Source organism: Ipomoea nil, unplaced genomic scaffold (genome assembly GCF_001879475.1).
Source record: "Ipomoea nil cultivar Tokyo-kokei standard unplaced genomic scaffold, Asagao_1.1 scaffold2159, whole genome shotgun sequence".
Taxonomy (NCBI): domain Eukaryota; kingdom Viridiplantae; phylum Streptophyta; class Magnoliopsida; order Solanales; family Convolvulaceae; genus Ipomoea; species Ipomoea nil.
Window position 1 is genome coordinate 3,251,978 of NW_017618587.1, and position 25,523 is coordinate 3,277,500.

The following is a 25,523-nucleotide window of genomic DNA, read 5'->3' on the forward strand; positions in this document are numbered from 1 at the left end:
GCAACGCGAGACACTTAAATTTGTAACTCGCAATTTACCTGACCAGAGCAACGCGGGACACTTAAGTTTGTAACCAAACATATAGAAAGCCTAGCTAGGGTCAAAAGTAATTATGGGGGTGGGTTGAAAGTGAAATAATAGCATAAAGAAATGGGGAGCTTGACTTAATGCATGGGGAATGAATGAAGAGGGCAGGTCGGAGTAAGTTTTGAATTGGGTCGTCATTCTTGGCGTGATTTGTTCAATAAAAGTGTCGTTTCGTTTGGGTGACTAACCTACCCTCCTCCTACTTTTTTCCCCACATTATGGCTTAGTTTGATCAACTTACCCATATCTGTAAATTCATTCAATAATCCTACTTTCATTATTAAATTCATTTACATACTACTCTACTTTTTCGGTACGTTAAATATAATATTGATAATCACCTTAGTATGAATTGAATCATACATTTTACATTTACTCATAATCATTAATTATAGGTGAAACTTATCTCGATGAGATAATTAAACAAGTGTACGAAAGCTATTACTGATAAGCTTAGTTGATAGGCGAATAGAGAGCCTTAGCCTTGGAATTAAACTTGTGACTAGCTTAATGATTGCCAAAAACTTTGCTCACAAGATTTAAGTGATTAGGAGTTGATTACCAATGGAGCCATTGCACCAATTATGCATCAATCATAGCTTAGCTATAGGGAAAATTTCTAAGAAAACGTTTTAAAGTATTGTTTAAATACTTTATGTTAAAACAAAAAAGGATGAATAACCTAAGTATGATGCATGTGACATTCTTAACCCAACTAGAATTGGTGAAGCCAATTGTTAGTGATCCTTCAATTCATTAGGCTTAAAATGACTATTGTCCAACCATATTTGATCCAAGTTGTAAGTTGGTGGATGGTGATAAAAATTTTATTTTATGTAAAAACAAAAGAAAAAAAAAAACATTGGGTGCATTTTATTACTAATGGGAGAGATGGTCATTTTTGTTTGTAAGAAAAAGGAAAGTAGTTGTTAGGTGAAAATTTGGAGGCCTAAATTCAACTTATTTTCATTTGATATATAATATTAACAACTACATTAGTATAAAAAAAAAGTATAATTATATTGCATTTTCATTATTAGTTATAACTCTTTTTTTTTTTTTTGAAAATAAGTTATAACTCTTTATATAACAGTAATCACTTAATCATCCTAATAAATTAGAGAAATAAAAAAAATTAGAGAATTACAGTCAACGCAACCATAAATTCTTATACGATAGAATTAATAAGGAAATTATAATCAAGGAGTTTTAGAAGTCATTAATGGTATTTAATGAGTTGTTGATATGGTTGATTTAATTGTATTGAAAAATATAGATAAAGTTAATAGTTACCAATAGTATATAAAACTACCAAATATAGTTCCTAATTTAGCATCCGTATATGATTTTACAATTTACTCATGCATACCATCAAATAGAAGTCGTTGAATTTTCATTTTGTAACGCAAGTAGTATTAATTATATTACAATACTCTATTAGATTATAATAATAAAGCAAATAAAGCACACATAGTTAACAACGTCTCCACTAAGCCAATCTCATGGTCACTACATGTCATCTGAGCACAAGGTGTTTGGCTTTTTTTTTTTCTCATAATAACTCATAAATTAAATTCATTAGTTTCTGATACGAGAATCATATTTTATTTACCCGCCACCCGTTCAACTTGTTATAGAGGTAAAAGTTTAGAAGAATAACAAGGGATCGAGTCTCACTAGTCATAGTGCGGAAGGAAGAACCTTTTGGAATAATTATTCTATTTTTTGTTTTCAAAAAGTAAAAAGTAAATTGCAATTATGGCCCCAGTCAAAATAACGGACGGAGTATAAATTGGGTAACTAAATCCCAAAGCCACAGTTACTTTCTCTCCGCATTTTTCTGAAGAAGAAAGATGAAGCAGCAACAATGGCGGCTCTCTGCAATTCTTCTCTTCTTCGCCGTCTTCCTTCTGCGGGCTAGGGCGGAGGACGGATTCGTCACCCGAGACGGCGTTCATTTCATGTTGCACGGCAGCCCATTTTACGGCAATGGATTTAACGCTTACTGGCTAATGTACGTGGCCTCCGATCCTTCCCAGCGATCCAAAATCTCCACAGCTTTCCAGCAGGCCAGAAGCCATGACCTCTCCGTCGGAAGAACTTGGGCGTTCAGCGACGGCGGGTACTCCCCTCTCCAGTACTTCCCCGGCTCCTACAATGAAGAGATGTTTAAGGTTCGTCGCTCGCATGTTTCCTTATTGCCTGTTTTCTCGTCCTGTCCTGACAGTTACAGTGTGAGAATTAGACCCTATCTGTCCTGAGAGTATACTGGTCCTCTCACTTAATGGGTCACTGAATTATTATAATTTATCATTACAGTGTGAGAATTGGACACTATCTGTTCTGAGAGTATACTAGTTCTCTCACTTAATGGGTCACTGAATTACTATAATTTACGCGGAATGTGGGCCCGGCGAGGGAATTTCGCTTTTTGGGAGTAAGAAACTAAAATGTTGTTGTTTTTATTATTGTAGGGATTGGATTTTGTGGTTTCGGAGGCTGGGAAATATGGGATAAAGCTAATCTTAAGTTTGGTTAACAATTACAAGGAGTTTGGAGGGAAACCGCAGTATGTGGAGTGGGCAAGAAACGATGGACAGTCTTGTTCTTCCGATGATGATTTCTTCACAAATCCTGTTGTCAAGGACTATTACAAAAACCACATTAAGGTTATTTTTAGCAACATCAATAATATTCATTGTGTTATACGTTATATTTTAAGATGTTTTCTATACTGCCGATAATACAAGGTACAATTATATCGGGTACTAATAACATTAGTTCGAGTAAAAAAATTCCCAAGATTTTTATGGGGTACATGCATTTTGAGATGGTGATCAGATCAAGAATCGGAACTGATATACGATATTGAATTATTTCCTTATTTAAATTCCAAGGTTTTTTGGTGGGGTTTTCAATTCATTAATTTTCTGGAATTATTATTTTGCCTGTTGAATAGGCTGTTCTTACGAGAAATAATACATTGACTGGGCTTGCGTACAAGGATGATCCTACAATTATGGCATGGGAACTCATGAATGAACCTAGATGTCAATCAGATCTATCTGGAAACACCATGCAAGTATGATTTCTCTTCCAACACTTTCCTAATTTTCTTGCATACAACATTATTTATTTAATGTTTTTTTTTTTATTTTGTTTTAAGCAATTTTATTTTTTATTTTTTTATCGTGTTGTTAGTTGTTAATGACTTTATGGTTTAGTGGCACGAAGTTACTCTTCTAAATGGGAGGTCATGAGTTTGATCTCCCGTAGAGACGGTATTAACTGTTTCAGTAGACCAAGAAAGTAGTTACAGTGACTAGTACTCAAAACCTAGCTAATTTAAAGAATATCATTTTGTAATACAAAATTTGATACGCGTAACATTTTTGTTTTATCTATTTATTACATTTGTTACTATATTTAACCCGTTTTCCATTCAACCGGTAACTTTTTCCCCATTTTACTAAAGTTTACGTTAGTTTCAATGACACAATGCCTTCAATTTGGAGAGGGCTTTCGGGACGGTTTGAGTTTTCACCGCCCCAAACGTCACAAAACATGTATTTAGTTACATTATGTTTGGGACAGTTAATTAATTCAAATGCGATGTTTCTATCGTCATAGGTCAATTTTTTCCCTGGACCCACATAATAAGATCGAGTAAATTTCATTTTTAATTATCGCATATTGTAGTATTGATGCTTTTAATTTTGCCACATTATATCTTGATTTTTATTTTTATTATTATCATAATCATAATTAATTTTCTTTTAAAATTTGGTAATTCCATTATTATTTAATAAACATTGGTAATATGTAATTTAATCATTTAATTTAAAAAATTTGTAAGAAAATGGAATAAATTACATTTGGGGCTAGATATTTGGATAATAAAATTACTCCGCATATTTTAATCACCTTTTATTAAATTGTGAAACTTAAACTAATGGCTAATTATGATTCGTGTTGCAAAAATTGCGCCTAGACACTAGACGGTCGGCCTCCTAGACACCATAGGCGGTCCCCAGGCGTCTAGAGGGCGCCTAGCGATTTTTTCAACATTGTAATCGATGTATATGGTTTTTTGCAGGCTTGGATCGCAGAAATGGGTTCCTTTTTAAAATCTATTGATAATAAGCATCTATTAGAAATTGGGCTTGAAGGGTTTTATGGACAGTCAGACGCGAAGAAGCAGAAATCTAATCCCAATTTCCAAGTTGGAACCGATTTCATCGCAAACAATCAAATTCCCCACATTGATTTCGCCACTCTCCACTCCTATCCTGATCAATGGTAGAATATACACTTCCTTTCCTTATAAATTAGTCTAAATTAGACTGCCAAATCATCGTAATTTACCCTTCTATTATCTTATTGGTGAGTTTTGGGACGAAAAATTTGACATTTTGTAACTCAACTTAAATTGTTTATAGCTGACCGACTCAAACTAAGAAAACCAATAAATTACTTTAGATTCTTGAAATGACCAATAACTGTGGTAACCCAGCTAAAGACAGAGGCTATACATTTGTTTACTGCGCACAGAAAACCCCTCACTTTGAGAGGTTGCTCCTAATGAGACTTGATCCTCGATCTCTGGACATTCTTCCTAAACTTCACTCATGTGACCAACTGAACTGCCCATGCAGGCAAAATGATCAATTTTCTATGAATTTATGAATAGTCGTTTTGTTGTGTGAAGGTTGATTGGGCAAAGCGATGAAGCTCAGCTCTCATTTCTGAAAACCTGGGTCAGAACCCACATTCAGGACGCGCAGACCATTCTTCAGAAACCCATATTCTTAGCCGAGTTCGGGAAGACCACTAAAGATCCCGGCTACAACGTCTCCGCCAGGAACCAGCTGCTCTCCGCCGTTTACTCCGCCATCTACGCCTCCGCCAGGGGCGGCGGCGCGGCGGCCGGCGGCTTGTTCTGGCAGCTGTTGACGGAAGACATGGATTCTTTCCGGGACGGCTACGAGATCGTGTTCAGCGAGGACCCCTCCACCGCCGACGTCATCACCCGACAGTCGAAGCAGCTGACCAGGATTCGTAAGATGTTTGCCAGGCTTAAAAACCTCGAGAAATGGAAGAGAGATAGAGACAACAATGGCAGCCCCCCTCCCGCCCGCAAATGAATTAACATATATCATCTCCGACCGGTTAAAACTATAGTAGTAGTAACGACTTATATTCACCTAGCAATTGTATGACCTGATTACAAACTGCATTTCAGTAACATTACCATATTTGTTCCCAGAATATCTCAAACAGGTAACTGGTTTGTTGAAATGTGTGTTGAGCATATAATATATAAATATAAATATACACTTCAACTATCAACCGAGACAAAACAGATATCAGAACCCGTTACTTAGAACCCATAAAAATAAAAATAAAAAAATCTATCCACAAACGTAACATGAGAGAGCGTGTTGAGCATATATATATATATATATATATAAGCGCTCACATGGGGTCATGTCATTAGGTATGGCGGTGTGGTCGTATCTGTGTCGTTGAATCAGTTTAATCTAACTGCAGTGGTAATTCTGAGAATTTTCGCACGTTTTGGTAAGTGGGGGTGTTATGGTAGTTACAGTAGTCATTTATAGCGGACGAGTTCTAAAATACACAAACAGTGTTAACAACATGCACCAATACTGTAATAAAACACATCACAGTGAAACACATCAATAGTGTATTCTTGTGTTATGATAATTACAATGGCCATTTATAACGGCCGAGTTCAAGAATACACGAACAGTGTCCGATGCTTTATGACGAGTTTACCCTTGTAGTTCGGTGGGTAGGAGAATGTGCGCGAAAATACTGAGAGAATCTTGATTAATATGATTCATTGGATCTATCTAATCTAATGACCTATAATATAACCACACCTAACAACATGGCCTGATCACCTATATATATATATATATATATATATATATATATATATATATATATATATATATATATATATATATATATATAAATGACAGTCTAACTATCAGTTTAACTTTTAGTTAACGAAGTCGGTTATTTATAATGGTGGTCACGGAATATCTCAAACATGTAACTGGTTCGTTTATATAAATATAAATGTACAGTCCAACTATTAGTTTAAACTTTTAATCCGGTAACAAAATGAACCCGATCATGGGTTCGAATCCATGCCATCAAAATGGGCTCAGCCATTACAATTACCTGTAATGGTGATCAAGAAGCTTTTCATATGACTGTTCCATCTCTGATCGTTGCGTTCTTCAGCACGATGGTGATCCCGGACCTGATGTAGAATCCCTCGTCTGCTCTGTCAGCTTCGTCCACTCCCTGCAAAACACGGGTCTCAGGTGGGGTTCAAAAAGATGGGGAATTTCATAAACAAGGTTCTAAGAGTGAAATGGCAGGGCGTAGATACATACATCCTTGTTTGCAATAACCACGTCTTTTCCTATCCTGGCATTCTTGTCAATTATGCAGTTTCTAGCAGAAAAAAATACCAAAAGAAATCATGAAATCAGTGTGTTCAAGAAAAGGCGGGATCATAGAATCATAGTTTAGTTCAGTTCAGTTTATGCGGGATACTTCAATCAAACAGTTTGCTTGTAACAGATTCTTTAAGGTCACAGAGTACCTGATTTTCGTGTTTGTGCCAATACCAATTGGGACATTCCCGGTGGCTAGTAGAGAAGCGATCTCCGATTCTGTTTGGTAGTAGTCTGCGCCCATCACCATGGTATCCTGAAAATCTCGTAATTTAGAACTTATGCACGAAACGTTTGAAGCAACTTTGACAGCTGAATCCACAGAAAGCGGGGAAAATGTCTATGAAGCCGAGGTGAAAGCTTACCTCAAGCTCGACACCATAATCTAATCGTGACCGAATGCCCACTATAGAGTGTTTAACGCTACACTCTCTTAAGAAGCAACCATGTGAAATTATTGCATCCACTATCTGAAAAGAAAACATATCGTTTTGATCCGATATTAAGAATGGTAAGCTTTAAACAAATGCAAATAAGTCTAGCGGGCGTACCTTGCACTTGTCGACTTTAGTAGGAGGTAAGAATCGCGGTGAAGTGTAGAAAGGGGTCTTCGGGTCATTGAAATCAAACATAGGAGGCTGCAAAGATGTATGGAAAAAAAAAAAAAAAGTATAAAGTTCAAACATGTCCCGCTAAACTAAAGATCAATAGTTCTCAAATAGCTCGATATTGTTATCAAGACAGTAGAGCTAATATAACCTGCTCGGTGAGGGCTAAGTTTGCATCAAAGAAAGACTTCACCGTTCCAATGTCCTCCCAGTAATCACTAAACAAATAAGCCTGAGAACCGAACATAACGAATCAAGTGAATTACCGAACAAAACCTTCAACAACTAGAGCAGTGTCAATTGAAACTCGATTGATTCCAGCTCTTACTTGGACATTATGGTCCTTCACTGCAGCGGGGATGATTTCTGACCCAAAATCATTGCACGAAGGGTACTGCGACCTTAGGAGATTTAGTAGAACCTCGGTTCTAAAAACGTAAACACCCATGGATGCAATATAGGGATATTTCTTGGCCTCGTTCTCAGAAAGTCCTAGCAGAGACGTGTCAACTTGCTGCAACGTAAAAACAACATAAGAAATGTGGAATTCCAAGCCAAACACAACTCGAGAGCTACGAGGATATTATATTAGTTTAGAATGATTTAGACGAAACTAAGCTAAGTACCATTGTTTTCAGAGCAGGCCCTTTCGGTTTCTCAGCGAAGTGGACAATACGCCCGCTTCCATCAATTTTCATCAATCCATAGTCTGAAGCTCGGCTGCAGAAACGAAAAAAGTTACAAAGTTAGACCTTTTGGTTGCATAGTAAAATCAAGATACGAACTTGCATTGAAAATTCAATCGTATACCTATCATCCATTGGTACACAAGAAACGGTAATATCAGCATTTGTGTCAATATGCCTCTGCAAATACAAATAGCATGATCGATAAATATGGGGCAGTAAAATATATGGAATTCACCGCCAATTAGTGAACCAGTACCTGAACAAAGTCCATGTAGTCCATTCGGTAAAGATGGTCACCCGACAAGATTAATATGTTGTCGATGTTCTTGTTCTTGGCGTCCTGAACAATCAAAGAAAACCAAACTCAATGATCTTCTCGATCACCTTAAATTAGTCAAAGACAGTTCTATCCACAGCAGCACACACCTCAAATACCCATATAAATTGCCGCACAGCATCAGCAGTGCCTTGGAACCACATTTTTCCCGCTTCTCCTGGCGTTTGGGTGGCAGCTAGAACCTGTTGTATCGAGAAAGATTCTTCTTTAGTACTTGCCCTCTTATTTTCATATCTTTAAATGTCTATTATTAGTGATATTACATTTTAAAGTTGTGGGGCATTTAGGTGGGTGAGTTTCATTGGGACTAATCTTACCTCAACAAAACCATCCCCGAAATTGACTCCATTTCCAATGCCATATGCGCGAGCAAGATGACGATTAAGTGAGAAGGAATTGAACTGCGTTAGGATAAAAATTTTACGGATGCCACTGTTGATACAGTTGCTCATTGGTACATCAATTAGCCTGTAGCAACCACCTATAGGAACCTGCAGAACAAAACAAATGACCAAATTTGAAAGACAATGGATGTTCACACCCCATAAACTCCATTGATTTAGGGGAAAACCAAGATGCACATTGTGTTAAACCCGCCTTGTGACCTTAGCCAACAAAAGATCATAAAGAGATGAACCAGCCTAAGTTATCATAACTGAAAGAAGCAACCCGAAGGTGCATATTCAATGAAACTCACCTTATGACCCTAGTCCACTAGGTGAGCCCACCTTATAATCCTAGCCGACCAAAGATCATAAAGAGGTAAACGAACCTAAATTATCATAACTGATCAACTCAAATTATCAAATTAAGAAGGCCAACCCGAAGGTGCACTAGGGTGGCCAATCCACTTGTAACTAGCCTAAGTCTAAGTTACCTGACCGGCTCAAACTAAGAAGATTAATAGACCGCTCAAACTTGGAATCTTGTGATTACCAAGTCAATTGTCTGATCAATTTGGCTAGAATTCAGAAGGCCATAAACTCCTAACAATTTACAAACTTTGGCTAACTAACACAACACACAGATCATTACAATCACACATGGTATCATTTTAAGACATCATATTACAGGCCAATACCAAACCACAAGTCCACAACACACAAGTCCACAACACAAGATTTAAAGCAAAACTATGCAAAACATCTCTTACAGCTGGTTTAGCCCTGCTTCTTGTAAGTGGAAAGAGACGAGTCCCAGCACCACCACCCAGAACAATCGAGGCAACATTTCTGGGGTCACCCTGTGGATGCTCTTCAAAATGCTGCGTCTCAAATGACTGAAACAAACATTAACCCACCAATCAGATACATCCCAAACCTTAAATTCCACAAAAACACACACACACCATTTGATCACTGTATGAATTGAATCTACATAAACATACCAAATGTTGTTTGTTAATATCATGTGTCACAATAGAACAGGCCACCCCAAGGTTAACCTTCTTAGGCATCCCCTCATGTCTCTCAGTTTTAACCCTACAACCTCTGATCCTCTCTCCCCAGAATCCACTATCCCCATAGCCAAAACCCTTGCTAACTGGCACTGGGTGGGCCCTCATAGAAGCACAGAGAGCATCCATAACTCTATATCTATACTATATAAAGCACAGTAAACTAGCTTCTTGATGTCAGCAAAGCTTTTGTAGTTCTTTACACCTTAAAGGCTAAAACTATCTTTTATAAGAAGAATAATAACTTCAAAAGGGAAAAGGCATTGAAAACCAAGAAATTTTTTGAAAAAGCCAAAAAGTATCAAAAACCCAAGAAATTTTTGAGACCTAAAAATGTGTGAAGGAAAGAAGTGCCCAGATCACAGAATCAATGGGGGAAAATCCAAGCTTTGTAAAAGACTACTAGTTCTTGGTCTACGGAGGTAGTGATGACGAGAAGGAAGAGTTGATATGAGGGAAAATGTGAGGTCAAATTATTTTTGGGAGATTTCAACGTCCAATGTGGGCAAAGATAGAAGCTTTATACAGTGTTGTGACAATGGTGGCACTATAAGTAGCAGGACAGTGGTTAGGTCAGTCACGTGGATGGCTGCCTCCACGTCGCCGTACAGACATATGCCACGTACAGTGGTGTAGGCCCAGCAAATCAGATATTATTATCTAGTAATAATTAATAATACAAGTGTATTATTAAAACGGTCTAATTATCTTATTCATTTTTTCAACTTTTATCTCTATGACTAGTTGAATTGACATAAGTGGCATGGAGTGACTCTTTCAAATAAAAAATAAAAAATTTTATAAACAGTATTGATTCATTGGACTTTAATAGATTGAGAAAGTATATTCGAACAACTATTACATTTATTTATCCTAATTTATATTACAATGTAAATTATATTGAATATTTATTTTTAATGCACTAAAAGTTACTTTTAGTTAATATACTAAATAATGAAATTTCAATTCGCAAAAATTGAATTTAATGAAACAATATTTAATGTACTAAAAAAATATTATTTTAGTGTTTCACCTTATAATGTGATTTATGGTTTATGGTTGGGTTGATAATATTAAATTTAACTTTTAAGATCAACTACATTAATAATGTTTTTTTGATTTTTTTTTGCGGGACCAAACGTGATGTGTAGGAAATAGAGTATATGAGGGAGATAATTGGGGTCCTCAAGCAATAGATCAGATGATTTTTTGTGGAGTCTACGTGGTGAGTGAAATAAGTAAAGTTTTGTGCATGTTCTGTGCACTTATGCACCCAGCGTGGCGCGTGCACTAAGCGTTTGATTCCTGTTTGTTTGTTTTTGTTTTTTTGGTTTTTTTTTTCTTATTTTTTCCCTCCTCGTTCTCTCTCCTGCTTGGACCTGCAAAAACAAAGAAAAAAACCTAAACTAAGGAGGTTGCTCTAAGGTTGAGCCAATCGATCGATTCCTTAGTGCACACTCTTAGTCATTATAAGCACAATACAATGTAGGAGGTGGTGGAGGGCATTGGTCGATAGGTTCTTTAAACGTATGCAAAATTGCAATTTGTGTGAAATAAGCAGTATCCTCACATTAAAATTAAACATCATTCATATATATATATATATATATGATTAATGTTATGGGATATATTATTATTATTTGGAAATTTAAAATTTGTTTGAAATTTTATAGATCATCCACATATTCAAACTCAAGCCAAACTAATTGCCCATTTACAAGGGATATATATATATATTGTTAAGTCCCCACGTATATCTACGAAGAAGTTAAACAACCAGTTTCAGATTGTTTTTTTGTTTTTTTTTCACGGTAGACTAAAGAGTAAATATAACATTATTCGACTTTATTAGCGGGTGATCTAATTGCGGATGACAAAGTGCGTTGGTCGGTGGATTCCGTAAACGTATGCAAGATTGCAATTTTTGTGTGAAATAAATAGTATCATCACATTAAAATTAAATGTCATTCATATATATTGATTAATGTTATGGGATATATTATTATTATTTTAAAAATATGAAATTTCAATATTTCCTTCAAGTTTGATAGATCATCCACATATTCAAAACTCAAGCCAAACTAATTACCTATTTACAAGGGATATATATTACTAAGTCCCCATTTATATCTACTAAGAAGTTAACCAACCAGTTTAAGATAAAACTTGTTTTCTTCTTTTCAGTGTAGACTAAAGAGTAAATATAACACCTCCACCTCGACGACACATACATATGTATACGATGATCGGGTGATGGCGGCGGAGAGCGCGTCATGTCGGGATTTGGTGACGTATAGCATCCTGGTTTGCTTGTCGGCGGGCGGCGCCGGAACCAGCTTGTGGCTGTTGCATATGTCGAAGAGCTTCGATGATTTTGTACGCATCTTTGCCTGCTTCTCTATTCTCTCCTTAGCTTTCATCCATTTCGCCGTCGACCTTTACGGCGCCGTCCTTGCCGTGATTGCCAGCCGGAGAGTTTCTCCCGTGCCGGCGCCTCCGTCGCCTCATCTTCCGGCGGTTGTGATTTGTGAATAATCATAGTGTAATTAAGGTGCAATGTTTAGAGTTTTTGGTTGGCATTTAGATAGAGTTTGGAGAAATTTTCGTTTTTAATTTGGTCGTATAAATAACAATAGACTTTTTTTTTTTTTTTTTTTTTAACACAATGATTTATCAAAGCTTACAAAACTTAATCAATCTTAACACTAATCACCAAAACATATAAACAAATCTTACACTTTCGAGCCTCAAAGGTAATTAAGTAAGTGGACTATGATTATTGCACATAGTGTTCGTGATAATATACTACAATATACAACTATTCAACATTGTATTATGAACAATAATTTTATGCATTATGAATATGAATCTGTACATTAGGAAGTCAAATTATGCATATTGGACTAGGATCCACAGTGCTCCATGACAAATTATAGCGTGCACCAGGATGCACAATTCATTGTGCACCCTGCACCCAAGCCAAAGCAATGTATTCTCTATGTTGGATGTACAAAATTGTATAATAAAATACATATAAACTCCCAACATAGTACACATATAAACTTTTAACTAGTATAATTATAATACACATAAACTACACAAGTGTTAAAAAAAATTGTAATGGGATTGAACGGTTGTGTGTCCTGATGCACGGTATAACGATTGGTCTTGAACCCGGCAAATTATGCTGTGCATCCGTATGCACCATGCATGGTGGTGCATACGGATGCAAAAATGACGTCATTTTAATAAAACGCGCGTCACCCCTTAAAAAAAAAAAAATCAGGTTCGATTCCCAGCAACAACATATGAACTAAAATTCCATAATCGATGAACTATAATTTCATAATCGATGAACTATAATTCCATAATCTAATCTATGAACTAAAAATTTCCTAAAATTTCAGAATCGATGAACTACAATTCTATAATCAATGAACTATAATTCCATAATCTATGAACTAAAATTCCAGAATAAATGAACAATATAATGTTGTTGCTAGGAATCGAACCTGAATTTTTTTTTTTTAAAGGGGAGACGCGCGTTTTTTAATAAAACGACGTCGTTTTGGCATCCGTATGCACCATGCATGGTGCATACGGATGCACAGCATAACCATTGCTTGAACCCCTGATGGAAGGCATTTGGACTTTCAGACCACTCATACGGCCCACATATAGCACACCAAGCCCATGATATTGGGCTCAGCATGGTAAGGCCCACATCTTGAGCCCAAATAATATTGACCATGTATTAGCAAGGGTATCCAAGTAACTTCACATGGCAACCTCTAATGGCAAAATCTGCGCCTCACCCTTCTCTGATCAATCCTCTCTATCTCTCTATCATCTCCATTTCCACTCTGAAAGGGCAGCAAAAATGGCGCTTACTCTCTCCAACGCCTTCCTTCAGAGAAGCCTCCCCCTCCCACCACTCTCCATCAAGAAGGTAATTCCAAGAAACCCCAAATTCTCATCAGCTTAACGAACTGCGAATTTCACTTCTTTTTTGTTTTCTTGAAATTGTTTACTTTTTTCAGTTCAGTGGAGCGGGAGAGGGGTTCAATAAGGCGGGGCGGTGGACTTGCCGGAAAAAGGACATCCACCCGAAGTTCTACGACGACGCCAAGGTGTACTGTAATGGCGAGCTGGTGATGACGACCGGCGGGTCCAAGGAGGAGTACGTGGTGGATGTGTGGTCGGGGAACCACCCTTTTTACCTGGGCAGTAGGTCTCAGCTCCTTGTGGACGCCGGGCAAGTCGAGAAATTCCGGAAGAAGTTTGCGGGTTTGACAAGTATTATGGAAATCCCTGTGCTCAAAGGAGAAATTGTGATTCCTCCTAGGAAAAAATCGGCAGGGAAAGGGAAAAAGAAGTAGAAAATTCATTGTTTTTTGGGTAAAAGTTTGGAGCTTTTGTAGTTATTGCTTCCTAATTTGACATGTTAAGTTGTTAACTCTTCAAGTGTTTCATCTCAAAGAAATGAGCTTTCTTCCTTTTAGTGTGATTGTGTGATTATGATCATTTGCTTATTGTTTTTATTGATTTGTTATGGATTTAGCTTGGCATAGAACATTGAAAGTTATTGCAGTTAGTTATAGTTAGTTGCCTTTATATTATTCCATACTACATACTACATAGTAGTTTTAAAGTAAGAAATTGGATTAGTTGATTTTGTTTCAATTTACTAAGCTTAAAATGGATTGACTGAAGAACATCTCTGAACAAGCCAGGGGTTTTTCTTCACTTCGAACGGGGATGAGGTTTAGTCTCTTATCTGTAGTACTGATGGTAGCATTGCTACTATTGCTCATGTTAAATGTTTGAGAGGGTTCGGATCATTCGTGCCCATTAAAGGTGTGACAATCTTTTGCTACATTTTATTTCTGAATGCGGTTTAGCTTGGTAGTCCGGATGATAGTAATTGTTTTTACATTTTCCTTGTTGCAGTTTGCTGGAAAATATCACTTCGTAGTGATTGCATGTTCAAGTGTTCATACAACAATTGTTAAGTTAATTTGGCCAAGTAAGAATCTTTCATTATTTGGTTTGTGCAACGAGTCCGGTTGGGAATGTATTTCATCTACTAATCTCTTGTTCCCAAAGTGCACTTAGGAATGATATTACTGGTTTTTCATGAAGAAGTAGTCATGTTTATGTTCTGAGTCTTAAATTTGCAATAGCACAATGAAGAATAAAATGACTTGAAATTTTCCCTTGAGATGTGATGTAAAACGTTGTTATCGTAGTTCATTAATCAGTCCCATCCTGAGTTCCGAACTTTGCTACTCTATGTCAGCGAGGAACTCTCATTCAGCGATTCAATATACCCTTAAGTTTGCATGAAGAATCTAACTGAAATACCGATTAATATGATACAGTTAGTGTATTTTTCGGTTTACCTGTATTTTAAGAACAATATTTGATGCGTTCTTGCTTATTTAGTGTCATTAGCACAGCAGAAGATTCAACCAATCCTTTCAATTGATATATGTCCTCCTGGTACATAGCAAAAGGGTGGATGCATAAAAATGTTTTTTCTCATTCTGGTTCCTTTAGTGAGACCAGTTACATTATATTCCCCTCCAAACCAAACAGGGCCCTTTGAGAGTAAAGGACAGCTTGGCTGTGTCATACCATGAAATGCAGAGAGCATCAGTGATGAACTAAGTGTTTGTGTGTTTTCATTGGTAGTTGTGGCTTGCCAGAACTGCAATGTGTTTTGTTCTTGACATGTATATGACAATAAAGCTCATTGCGGATGAACACTAAGAAAACATTTTAGTCCCCATTCCATCCATGTATGCTGGTTGCGGTTACTTCAATTCTCTGTTTTTCTTTCGTCAGTTTTCCATTTGAAAAATACGTTTATAGGCATACTTGTTCTGTTTTCCTTTCTCAAGTAAAAAATTTCTCCCGTTAATACTTAATAAACGGAACCCTAATATTCCAAACCATTCACCCCGATGATTAAAATGCAAGAATGGGAAAAGGGAATTCTTTGATTTGCGGGGAAATCTGCAACCGCTACCTTAAGCTACGCTTTAGGTGAAGCCCATTTTGTGACTAGCCGAAAAAAAAGACTACACGGAGATTGTTCATAACTAACCTGCTCAAACCAAGAAGGCTAGTAGATTGAAAAAAGGGAGTTCCTTGGTTTATGGGAAAGTCTACAGTTGCCACTTGAAGGTGCGTTCTGGATGAAGATCGCCTTATGCCTTAGCCGGCGAAAGACTAGAAAGAGATAAACCAATTTAAGTTACCCCTAGCGGCTGATTGGCTCAAACCAAGAAGACTAGACAACTCTTCACAAAGAGTCGAATTTAGAACCTTATGGTTATCTAGCCAACTATCTGACCAATTCGGCTAGGATTGACACAATAAAAGGGAGTTCTTTACAAGAAGGGAAACTGAAACATGAAGTCTCCTTTTCCATCTTCCCCACGTTGATTGTCTTCTGTTTCTGTCATTTTCAATCTTGATACTTAACAGGGATTAGAATGTCCAGAGAGACACTCTACAGTTCCATATATCTGAAAACCCCTGATCATCATGTACTTAACTGGAACTGTTCAACTTCTATATATCCATCTTTTTAGGCTTTCCATCCATCTTATCCACTCTTGTTACCCACACATCAACAACAAAAATTCTTGCCCCAAAAGTCTTTGAACACAGGCTTAGATGAGACAGTGACAAGAGCCTTATTCTACAAATGCACCTTAGTTTCATCAAAACTTCCTACTGCCAAGAAAAGGGTTTCACTTTACTGCTACTTTGGTTTATACTTTTTATCCATATAATATTCCCTTGCATAAAGCAGCCTGCAGATTCTGAAAGTAATCATCACAACTTGGGAAGCCATGGATGAGATGAGAGAAGAATCTGCAACATCTATCAAGTCAAAGAACAGACAGGCGACGTGGCACGCTCTGGACAAATCATCCATGTGTTATCTGAGGATCAAAAGTTTTAGGAGTTCTACACTGTCAAGAAACACAGAATGTTGGCAGGTTTTTGGGGGAAAAAGGCAAACATAACTGCAAACAGGAAATGGGAAGATGTATGGGAGTTTCTTAGCCCGTAAGTATCCGCACTTTACGGGTAGTTCAATTGATTTCAGGTGACAGATTGCATCCAAGGACGTAAGATCGATTATTTGACAATAGGGATGACTTCTTATCAGCACCATCAATAAATGGTCCTCCCACTTAAGATGTTGTTGAGTCACCGTGATTTAACTTTTCAACAACTCTTGTAAAGTGACTAATCTAGACCCGATACATGTTTTGTATTGTTCACGAAGTTTGACTATTACTTAAAAAAGACTTGGCCTAGAGCTTTTAACTTGACGCATACATACACACACAAGAGTTAATTGTCTGACTTTACATACTTCAAAATTCTATAGTGATACTTTTGTTGAATTTCTTATATGAAATTTGTATCTTCTAGTATTGAAGATTGGTACTGATGGTACTGATTTCGGGCTGTACGTGAAATGTATGTACCGTATGTATTTGTATGAATAATATAGTAGTAGACAAAATAAATCTCTTTTATTCATCATTGTTCTTAGAGCATCCACTATAAAAAAGATTTGAGAGTTAATGTCAGAATTAATTCTCTCAAGTGAAGAGCAAAGCTGATGTAGAAATGAAATAATTCAAAAAGAATCCTCCTGCAAGGGTTGACTCTTACCAAGGAAAGAGAAAAATAAAAAAGTATTGTTTTTAACATTTAATTTGTTTATTTTTATTGTTTTAACTTTTTTATAAAATATCAAAAATAATTAATTATCATGTAATTATATTTTGTTTTTTTATTTAAGTAATTAATTTTAATTATTATTTTATTTTATTTTATTTTGTTTTACAATTACCGTATAGATTTTTATAGTATAGTTACCTTTTTATTATTTTCTTTTATTTTGTTTTACAATTCATTATTTTTTATTAAAATTATAAATTTATAAATAAAATAGATAAATAAATAACTAAAATATAGTGTATTAAATGGTGAGTCCATACAAACTGAGAAATAACTCAAAACTGATGGGAGAAGAGTTTTTTGTGATTGAGTGAGATAGTAGAGGATGATGTGGATGCTGGGACCCACAAATAATTGATAAATAATCCAAACTGATAAGGATGCTCTTATGCTTTAAAGAGAAGGGAAAGAATAGGTCTACTAGAGAGAGAGAAAGGGAAGAACCCCTAACTTGGAGGGCAAATTATATTATGCACCGCGGTGCATAATCGATTATGCACCGCGCGTCTTTTTTTTAAATGAAAATTAACAGTGTTTATTTTCGCCGTTTCGCACCCTTTTGCAAAAAATAACTCTGTTATTCAGTGTCATTTTGTATACACTGCAGTTTTAGTTGAACACAACTACAGTTTCATTTCGATATAACTATAGTTTCATTCGATATTTATAGACTCAAATATGTGAAAATGTTATTTAATTTTATTTTATATACACTATAGTTTCATTAAAACACAACTACATGATCATTTTGATATAATTACAGCTTCATTGTACAATATACACTCAAATATGTGAAATGTTATTCAGTTTCAGTTTATATACACTGCAGTTTCATTTCACTATAACTACAGTATCATTTTGATATAACTGCAGTGTCGGTTTCGATATACTGTAGTGTCAGTTAGTGTTTAATATACCAAACAAACGGACTCCGTTAACTCTAACGGCGGACCGTTTCTTTACTTAAAGAAACGGCGTCGTTTTTGACCGCGGTCTATAATATAACGACTGAACTTGGAGGGCTAAGGCCCTATTATAGGGTCAAGGGTTGGCGGGTTGACCTTGACCCGTTGATCGGGACCCGAACCATTTGACCGGGACTCAAGCAGAAGCACAGAGCGTACGGGGAGGTTGAACCCGGCATATATTCCCCATCAGGTACAAATAACATTTTCTTTTTGAAATATGTTGCCCCCACTTCTTTTTTTTTTTTTTTTTTTTTTTTAGTAATACCAATGCTAGATTTACTTTATCCTATATTTGTCCTTGTCCAGTTTTATTTTTCATTCTTCTTTTCTTTTTCAATTAAAAAAATAACATTTATGAGCACCCATTTTCCCTGTTTAAAAAAAAAAAAAAAAACCTTCAATTTTTTGAATGCTATTAACCATGCTATTACAGTATGACAGTATCTGTTCAATTAACTAGTTTCCTTCCACTAAAGCTTAAACTCACAATCACTTTCCCTGAGCCTCAGACCCACGACCTCCTATGTGAGAGTTTAACTTGTGCCATTAGAACATAAGATCCTTAGCAAAAAAAAAAAAAAAAAAAAAAGTCTCTTCAATTAGTAATCACACCAACAAAAATGACAAATTTCGTCTAAATTGACACTTCTTATTAAATTACTTTGTTTTCTAATTAGATAACCAATCAATCCAACAATCCATTTTAGATTAAATTGGTTCCATCATTAAAATACCTTAATTATTTCGTAGGAGAGATTTCTATCATCTTGCTTAGTTTTATGTAGTATTCGTAGTAATTAAAGATTTTGTCATTTATGATATGTTAGTGCCAAAATTGGATGTGTCGATCTGCATGGTCTTGAGTCTACGCCACTGTTTGATTTAATAACATCTTCCTATTAAGGATAAGTCACACTCCATGACCATTAGCCACAAAAAAATCTTAAAAGTGGAAAGCAAAATGATTAAGGAATCATAATTGGTATTAATTAATGTTGTAATAATATGGGTTGGGAAAAAGGTTTCATAATTTGGTCTCTTGTATGTGGTGTTTAGTTATCCTCTCAGTAATTTCCGGAGACACATCACACTTGTCATCTTCCCCGACCCCGGCGCCACCTTTGAAATTAAGGATAATTGGACAATTAAATATGATAAAACTCAGCCCCATAAAATTTAGTACAAATATCATTATTTTGTGATGTATTTTTTGATTTACGAAAAAGCTTATAGTCGCGGTTCGAAAGTGTGCTTTGAGTGAAGCCCGTATTGTTATCTTAACTTATGACTCTAGTTATTATTGTGTGGACCATAACAAAAAGGCTAATAGACAACAAACGAAGGCTAATACGCCGTTTGGTTGAAGAGAATTGCAATTCCCTCCTTTTGCTGAATTGCAATTCATGGACACCTCCCTATGAATTGCAATTCGGTGGTCGTGGGAAAAGGAAAAATGGATGAAATGACAAAAGTACCCTTAATTATTACTACTATTATTATTACACAAGGACATTTTAGTCTTTATATCACTTCTTTCATTCCCTACCCCGTAATTCTATTCACCCTACCAAACAATGTAATTTGAATTCCTACTTTATTCCCACCGAATTGCAATTCATTTCCACCATAATTCCTTACTTCCAACCAAACGCCTTGTAATAGTCTTATGATTCTAGCCAGCAAAGGATTACAAGTAGGTAAATCAATTTAGATTTTTATAGTTGATTGACTCAAACCAAGAAGACTAATAAACAATTCTCACGGAGTCATGGGTGTCGAACTTAAAACATTGTAATTACTAAACTAATTGACTGATCAACTTGGCTAGGGTTACCCACTATATATTACATTCATTTTGATAATATTGTTAGGATTAAACACTTAACAATACGAAAAAAAAAAAATTATAACTGATAACAAATATGCAACTTTATTTCCTTAAATTTACGTAAATATCAACACCATATTTCAAATGCACACTAATAACATAATATCAAACTTCACTTTTCAAACTTTTGCCATCATAGACCATACCCAACAATTATGCTGAGGGCAATAATTCAGAATTACAATGTTTATATATGATTGCAGCCGAAAGGGTTGACTATAGCATGCCACATTAATTCTCAGTTGGCAGTGTGTACTTTTTAGGAAGTAATATATGTTCCATTTGTATACATTTAAGGTCATTTTCCTAGCTACTATCAAAGGTAATTCAAGATGGATTATTGTTATTATTATTGGAAATGGAAGTTTCTTTAATTTTCATTTTTTTTTTGGTGAAAAAACTTTAATTTTCATGGCTTTAACTTGAAATGACTCATGCAATAAATATTTAGAATCAACTTATTAAAAAAAAAAAAAAACTATAGAAATCAATTGCAATAAACATAACAAGAATTAATTTGTCCTAAGAATGATAGCCGAGTGAGTGAAGCATGATTCTTGTACATAAACATCATAATTTTGATTCCTAACGACACCCTTGAATAGTGACTGTGACATTATCCAAAAAAAAAAAAAAAAAAAAAAAAGGTGCAGTTAATTTATTACTCCATATTAGTTAAAATGATGATATTAATTTTAAAATATATTTATGCCCAATATGATTTAAGATATACTACGTAATTGATTGATTTTTTAAAAAATAATATGTTAAATTCTTCAAAAAAAAAAAAAATGTTAAGAGTTTGAAGGTGCTAGGTCGCTAGCACCTATAAAGTTCTATGAATTTATTATCCTTATCTTGAACCTAAGTTACTAGAGGAATGTAGAAGCTAAAATATCCCATATTAATAACAAAAATTTAGCCCCAATAGATATGACTGAGTATGTGAAATATAATTCTTGTATTTGAATAACGTGACCAAATTCAAGAATCTCTAACCACTCTAGTTTTGGAGATTAGTAGAGAAGATAAATTGTGGAATATTATTTAAGTAGTCAACTTGATCACCCTTTTGAAGTCAAACTTAAGAGCCGCTCCTCACCATTTCTACTCTGGAGACGAGTAGAAGAGTTAAATATATGGCAAGATATGACTTAGCTTAGTTTCTAAACCTAATTTATATAAACTTATTTTGAATTGATTACCTAGTTAAATTGTATCTCAGGATGTAACCCTACCTCTTTGATTCAACAAATTACTAGCGATGATAAGGTGGGCGTTGCCTGGCATGACTTGTAATTAAAAAAAAAAAGGAAAGGAAATCATACAATTAGACCATGTTTGGTAAAATGTTAGTTTATCAGTTAATTTTGACTTATTTGATCACTATTACCTGTTTGATTTGATTAAACAATCAATATGAGTGTTCGATTAATTAACATTTTGTAACAACTTATCATTCCAAAATGTTAAAATTCAAAAAGTCGCTCAAAATAACTTTTTCAATCTGTTTTTAAGAAAGTCATTTTGTATGTAATAATCTAACAAGTTTACCAAATATTTTTCTACAATTAGCTAATACTATCAACAAGTCAAATTCACTAACCCAATCAACTAACTGTTATCACTAACAGTCATTTACCAAACACCCCTTAATCTGAAATTTTAAAAAATAACAAAAATGGTGTACGGTTAAAACGGCAAATCTGGTAATGGTGACATTTTGCTATTTTTGATAAAATAGAGTGAAAGGCAACGTAAATCGCGTGCTCACAGATTCTTAACTCTGTCAAAAACTTCAAGTTTTGGTGGTTCCGTGACTCGTCAACTTGTACACTTTGTTGGGCCATCACGTGAAACTGTGATAAGTACTTTCTTACTGTCCCTTTAAAAAAAAATTATTTATCTCAATTATTTCTTTCCTTAACTCTTTTTTTTTTTTTTAATATTTAATTTAAAATATTATTGCTATTGTAAGATTCACTTAACCATACTAATATATATCAGATATTGCCTTGAAAAAAGTAGTCAAAATAATTTTTGTATCAAAAAGTTATAAGATTGTTACCAACATTTTTTTAATTAAATTCATCGCACATAATTTTCATGATATTTGTTCAAAAATTAACTTAAGCTAACTCTATTTTTTAAGAGCTCATTGTTTATTGAATGTTTCTAAATAATGTGACATTTTAAAAATATGACAAAAGCTATAAATAAAAAATATTTTAAAAATGTCACATTCCCATGAACCAAATAAACACACATAACATTTGAGGTTTTTGTGAAGTGTATATTTACATAAGTATCTTTTGTACCAAGTATAAATTAAACATGGTTATATTGTATCTAAAACATAAATTACCAGATTAATAATGAGATTGTTTGAAAAAAAAATGGTGGGTTGACCAAACATTGAAGAATTTAATAATGCCAACGTTTTAACTTTGTCAAAACGCTAAAATAGTATTTGATAAATTGCTATTTTGATAAGCAATTTTGGATGAATCCGCTGAGAGCAACGCTTCTATCTCAACATATTGATAATATATATTTTTTTCTTCTTTTAAATACTGCCTACTAAATCAATGAGTTAAGCCCATGCAAACAGTAATAGACTTTTTTATCAAGCGGATTGATAAGCCTTAATGGCTTAACCAAAGAATTTATTATTATTATGAGTTAATACCCAAAATCGTCTTTGACTATAGTGGTTTTCTCAATTTTGTCCTAAACGACTTTGGTGACTTAATGTAGTCCCAGAGTTTTGTGTTTTTACTCAATTTCGTCCCAGACTTTTGTGTTTTTGCTCAATTTAGTCCCCCATTTGTTATTCCGTCCATTTGTTGTTAAATAAATAGACAATTCAGTAATTTTAATATTGACATCTCTTTATTCATAGACATGTGAAGTGCGAAATCCCTCTGTTTTTACGAATTACTCCCAGAATCACTTCTAAAGTTGCAAATATAAAATTTGATTCGTAGGTCTGAGAGTAACTCTGGGTGTAATTCATGTAAGAAAGAGAGATTTCTCACTTCGCAGGTTGAAAGTAAAGATAGCTCAATATTGATATTATTGAATTGTTCCTTTATTTAACACCAATTTGACGGAATAACAAATGGAGGACTAAATTGAGCGAAACACAAAAGTCTGGGACTATATTAGGTCACCAAAGTCGTTTAGGACGAAATTGAGAAAAACCACTATAGTCAAGGACAATTTTAGGTATTAACTCTTATTATTATTATTAAAGTGGGATACTCTTACACCATCCCACAAATACTAAAAACAATATTTTTATTTTTTAAAAAATATTTATTATTTATTAAATATAACCATCAATTATTATATAATTAATAAATTATTGTTATAAGATATAGATTATGTATCCTTTTAAGTCTTTAAATGTTTTAACGGTTAATAGTAACAATTAATTTTACTAAATATTTTTTTAGTTAATTTTAGAGGTCCATTGTTGTTGATGACAATTTCAAATTTAGTTTTAGACTATCGTTTTTATCATTTAATACCATAAACTATCATATTTTGGACACTTTTGGTCATTTGATAACTTTTTTGGTGAAATCCTATTTTAGGAAAAAAATATTTTGTCTCTTAATTTTTTTTTTTTTTTAAATTATCAATGAGTTAATTCCAACAGAGGTCGTCCCTTGTCTTTGGTAACATTTTAAAATTTAGTCCTAGATAATCGTTTTTGTCATTTAACACCCCAAATTATCATATGTTAGTCACTTTTGGTGTTTCTGATGATTTTTTTTTTTTTGGGTGAAACCCTATTTTAGCAAAAAAAAAAAAAAAAAAAATCAGATAGACAAAGAAAAGGCCTCTCTCTCTCTCTCTCTCTCTAGCTATTGTATGGATGATTCACAGAATCATAGACTAAAACCATATCGGTTAGACTGAAGCTGTCCAAATGACGACATCCTGAGCTTTTCAACTACGTTGCAAAATGATTCCTCTGTAACCGGGTTGAAAGAGATGAAGCCGACCCGGGTGAAGAAGATGGTACAATCCACAACTAAATAAATGAATCTTAGGAAAAAACTTGGCGCATAAAATCGGAAAAAAATATGAAGAGACAAAAATGTCCTTGTCTAAAATAGGGTTTCACCTGAAAGAGTTATCGGAAGGAATAAAAGTGTCCAAAATATGATAGTTTAGGTTGTTAAATGGCAAAATCGATTGTGTGTGACTAAATTTAGAATTTCCACAAAGACAAGGGACCTCCGCTGGAATTAACTCATTGGGAAAATAAAAAATAAAAAAATAAAAAAATTTGAAGAGACGAATAAACCCTTGCCTAAAATAGGGTTTCACCAAAAAAGATATCGGAAAACCAAAAGTGTCCAAAATATGATAGTCTAGGGTGTTAAAGGACAAAAACGATAGTTTGCAACTAAATTTGAAATTACCATTGAAGACAATGAACCTCCGCTCAAATTAACTCTTACGGAGTATTTTTTACAAATTGCTTGCTAGGAATGGATTACCAAATAAGGATATTGTAAAGTTTATATACTTGATAATATATGATATAAGTTGAACTAAACGTTGGATAAAATAATGTGACATTCATCAATTCTATATGATGATCATATCAGGAATCAATCTAATCTAATCTAGAAATAATGAGAGGGGGAGTGGGGCAACTTCTTCCTCCACACGAGAGATCACACATATATACTACTATACGTTATTATGATTTGTCATCTGTCATTGAAACTTTCTTCTTTCGTTTCTTTTTCAACTACAAATCATGACTTCCCCATGCACAACCCACGTACTTTCACGTTAATTTTTTTTTTTTACTTTCAATTGCCTTTATTATTATTATTAGGGAAAATGACACTTTTTCTCCGCAATTTACTTATAGCACTTTTTCCTCCTGAATTATTCAAGTGGCTCTTTTTTTCCATGAAATGTTAAATTGACATATTTACCTTTAAAATAAATATTTTATTTATTTTTTTTCTCCAACAAATTATGACCACGATTCGGGTCAAACTGAACACACACTATAACAACTAAACTGAAATATTCCAATTACAATTTAGAATCCAAACTTGATATTTAGAGTTTATTAAAATTGCGAACCAGAACGGTCGGTTCATGTTCCGAACTGAAAAAAATAAAATACATTTAGTGTTGAATTTAGACTATTTTAAAAATAAAAATAAAATGTTAAAATAAAGACGATTCAAA

General features: G+C 34.5%; 3 protein-coding genes across 3 annotated transcripts; 2 read left to right on the plus strand and 1 right to left on the minus strand.

Annotated features, from left to right (window-relative positions):
* The first annotated feature begins 1,912 nt into the window (after window positions 1-1,912).
* Window positions 1,913-5,394, plus strand: LOC109149452 (mannan endo-1,4-beta-mannosidase 7-like). The gene is made up of 5 exons (XM_019297228.1): window positions 1,913-2,261; window positions 2,562-2,756; window positions 3,047-3,169; window positions 4,184-4,386; window positions 4,796-5,394. The coding sequence occupies exons 1-5, from the start codon at window positions 1,941-1,943 to the stop codon at window positions 5,229-5,231; spliced, it is 1,278 nt and encodes a 425-aa protein (XP_019152773.1). The 5' UTR covers window positions 1,913-1,940; the 3' UTR covers window positions 5,232-5,394.
* A 762-nt stretch (window positions 5,395-6,156) lies between these two features.
* LOC109149451 (glucose-1-phosphate adenylyltransferase large subunit 2, chloroplastic/amyloplastic-like) lies at window positions 6,157-10,149 on the minus strand. The gene is made up of 14 exons (XM_019297227.1): window positions 9,603-10,149; window positions 9,369-9,494; window positions 8,533-8,706; window positions 8,305-8,397; window positions 8,135-8,218; window positions 8,000-8,055; window positions 7,816-7,909; window positions 7,518-7,703; window positions 7,341-7,421; window positions 7,133-7,219; window positions 6,947-7,051; window positions 6,731-6,837; window positions 6,519-6,579; window positions 6,157-6,426 (listed from the first exon to the last, which is right to left on the minus strand). The coding sequence occupies exons 1-14, from the start codon at window positions 9,798-9,800 to the stop codon at window positions 6,325-6,327; spliced, it is 1,554 nt and encodes a 517-aa protein (XP_019152772.1). The 5' UTR covers window positions 9,801-10,149; the 3' UTR covers window positions 6,157-6,324.
* A 3,288-nt stretch (window positions 10,150-13,437) lies between these two features.
* Window positions 13,438-14,180, plus strand: LOC109149458 (50S ribosomal protein L31, chloroplastic). Its single transcript, XM_019297234.1, has 2 exons — window positions 13,438-13,620; window positions 13,712-14,180. The coding sequence occupies exons 1-2, from the start codon at window positions 13,453-13,455 to the stop codon at window positions 14,048-14,050; spliced, it is 507 nt and encodes a 168-aa protein (XP_019152779.1). The 5' UTR covers window positions 13,438-13,452; the 3' UTR covers window positions 14,051-14,180.
* The last annotated feature ends 11,343 nt before the right edge of the window (window positions 14,181-25,523 follow it).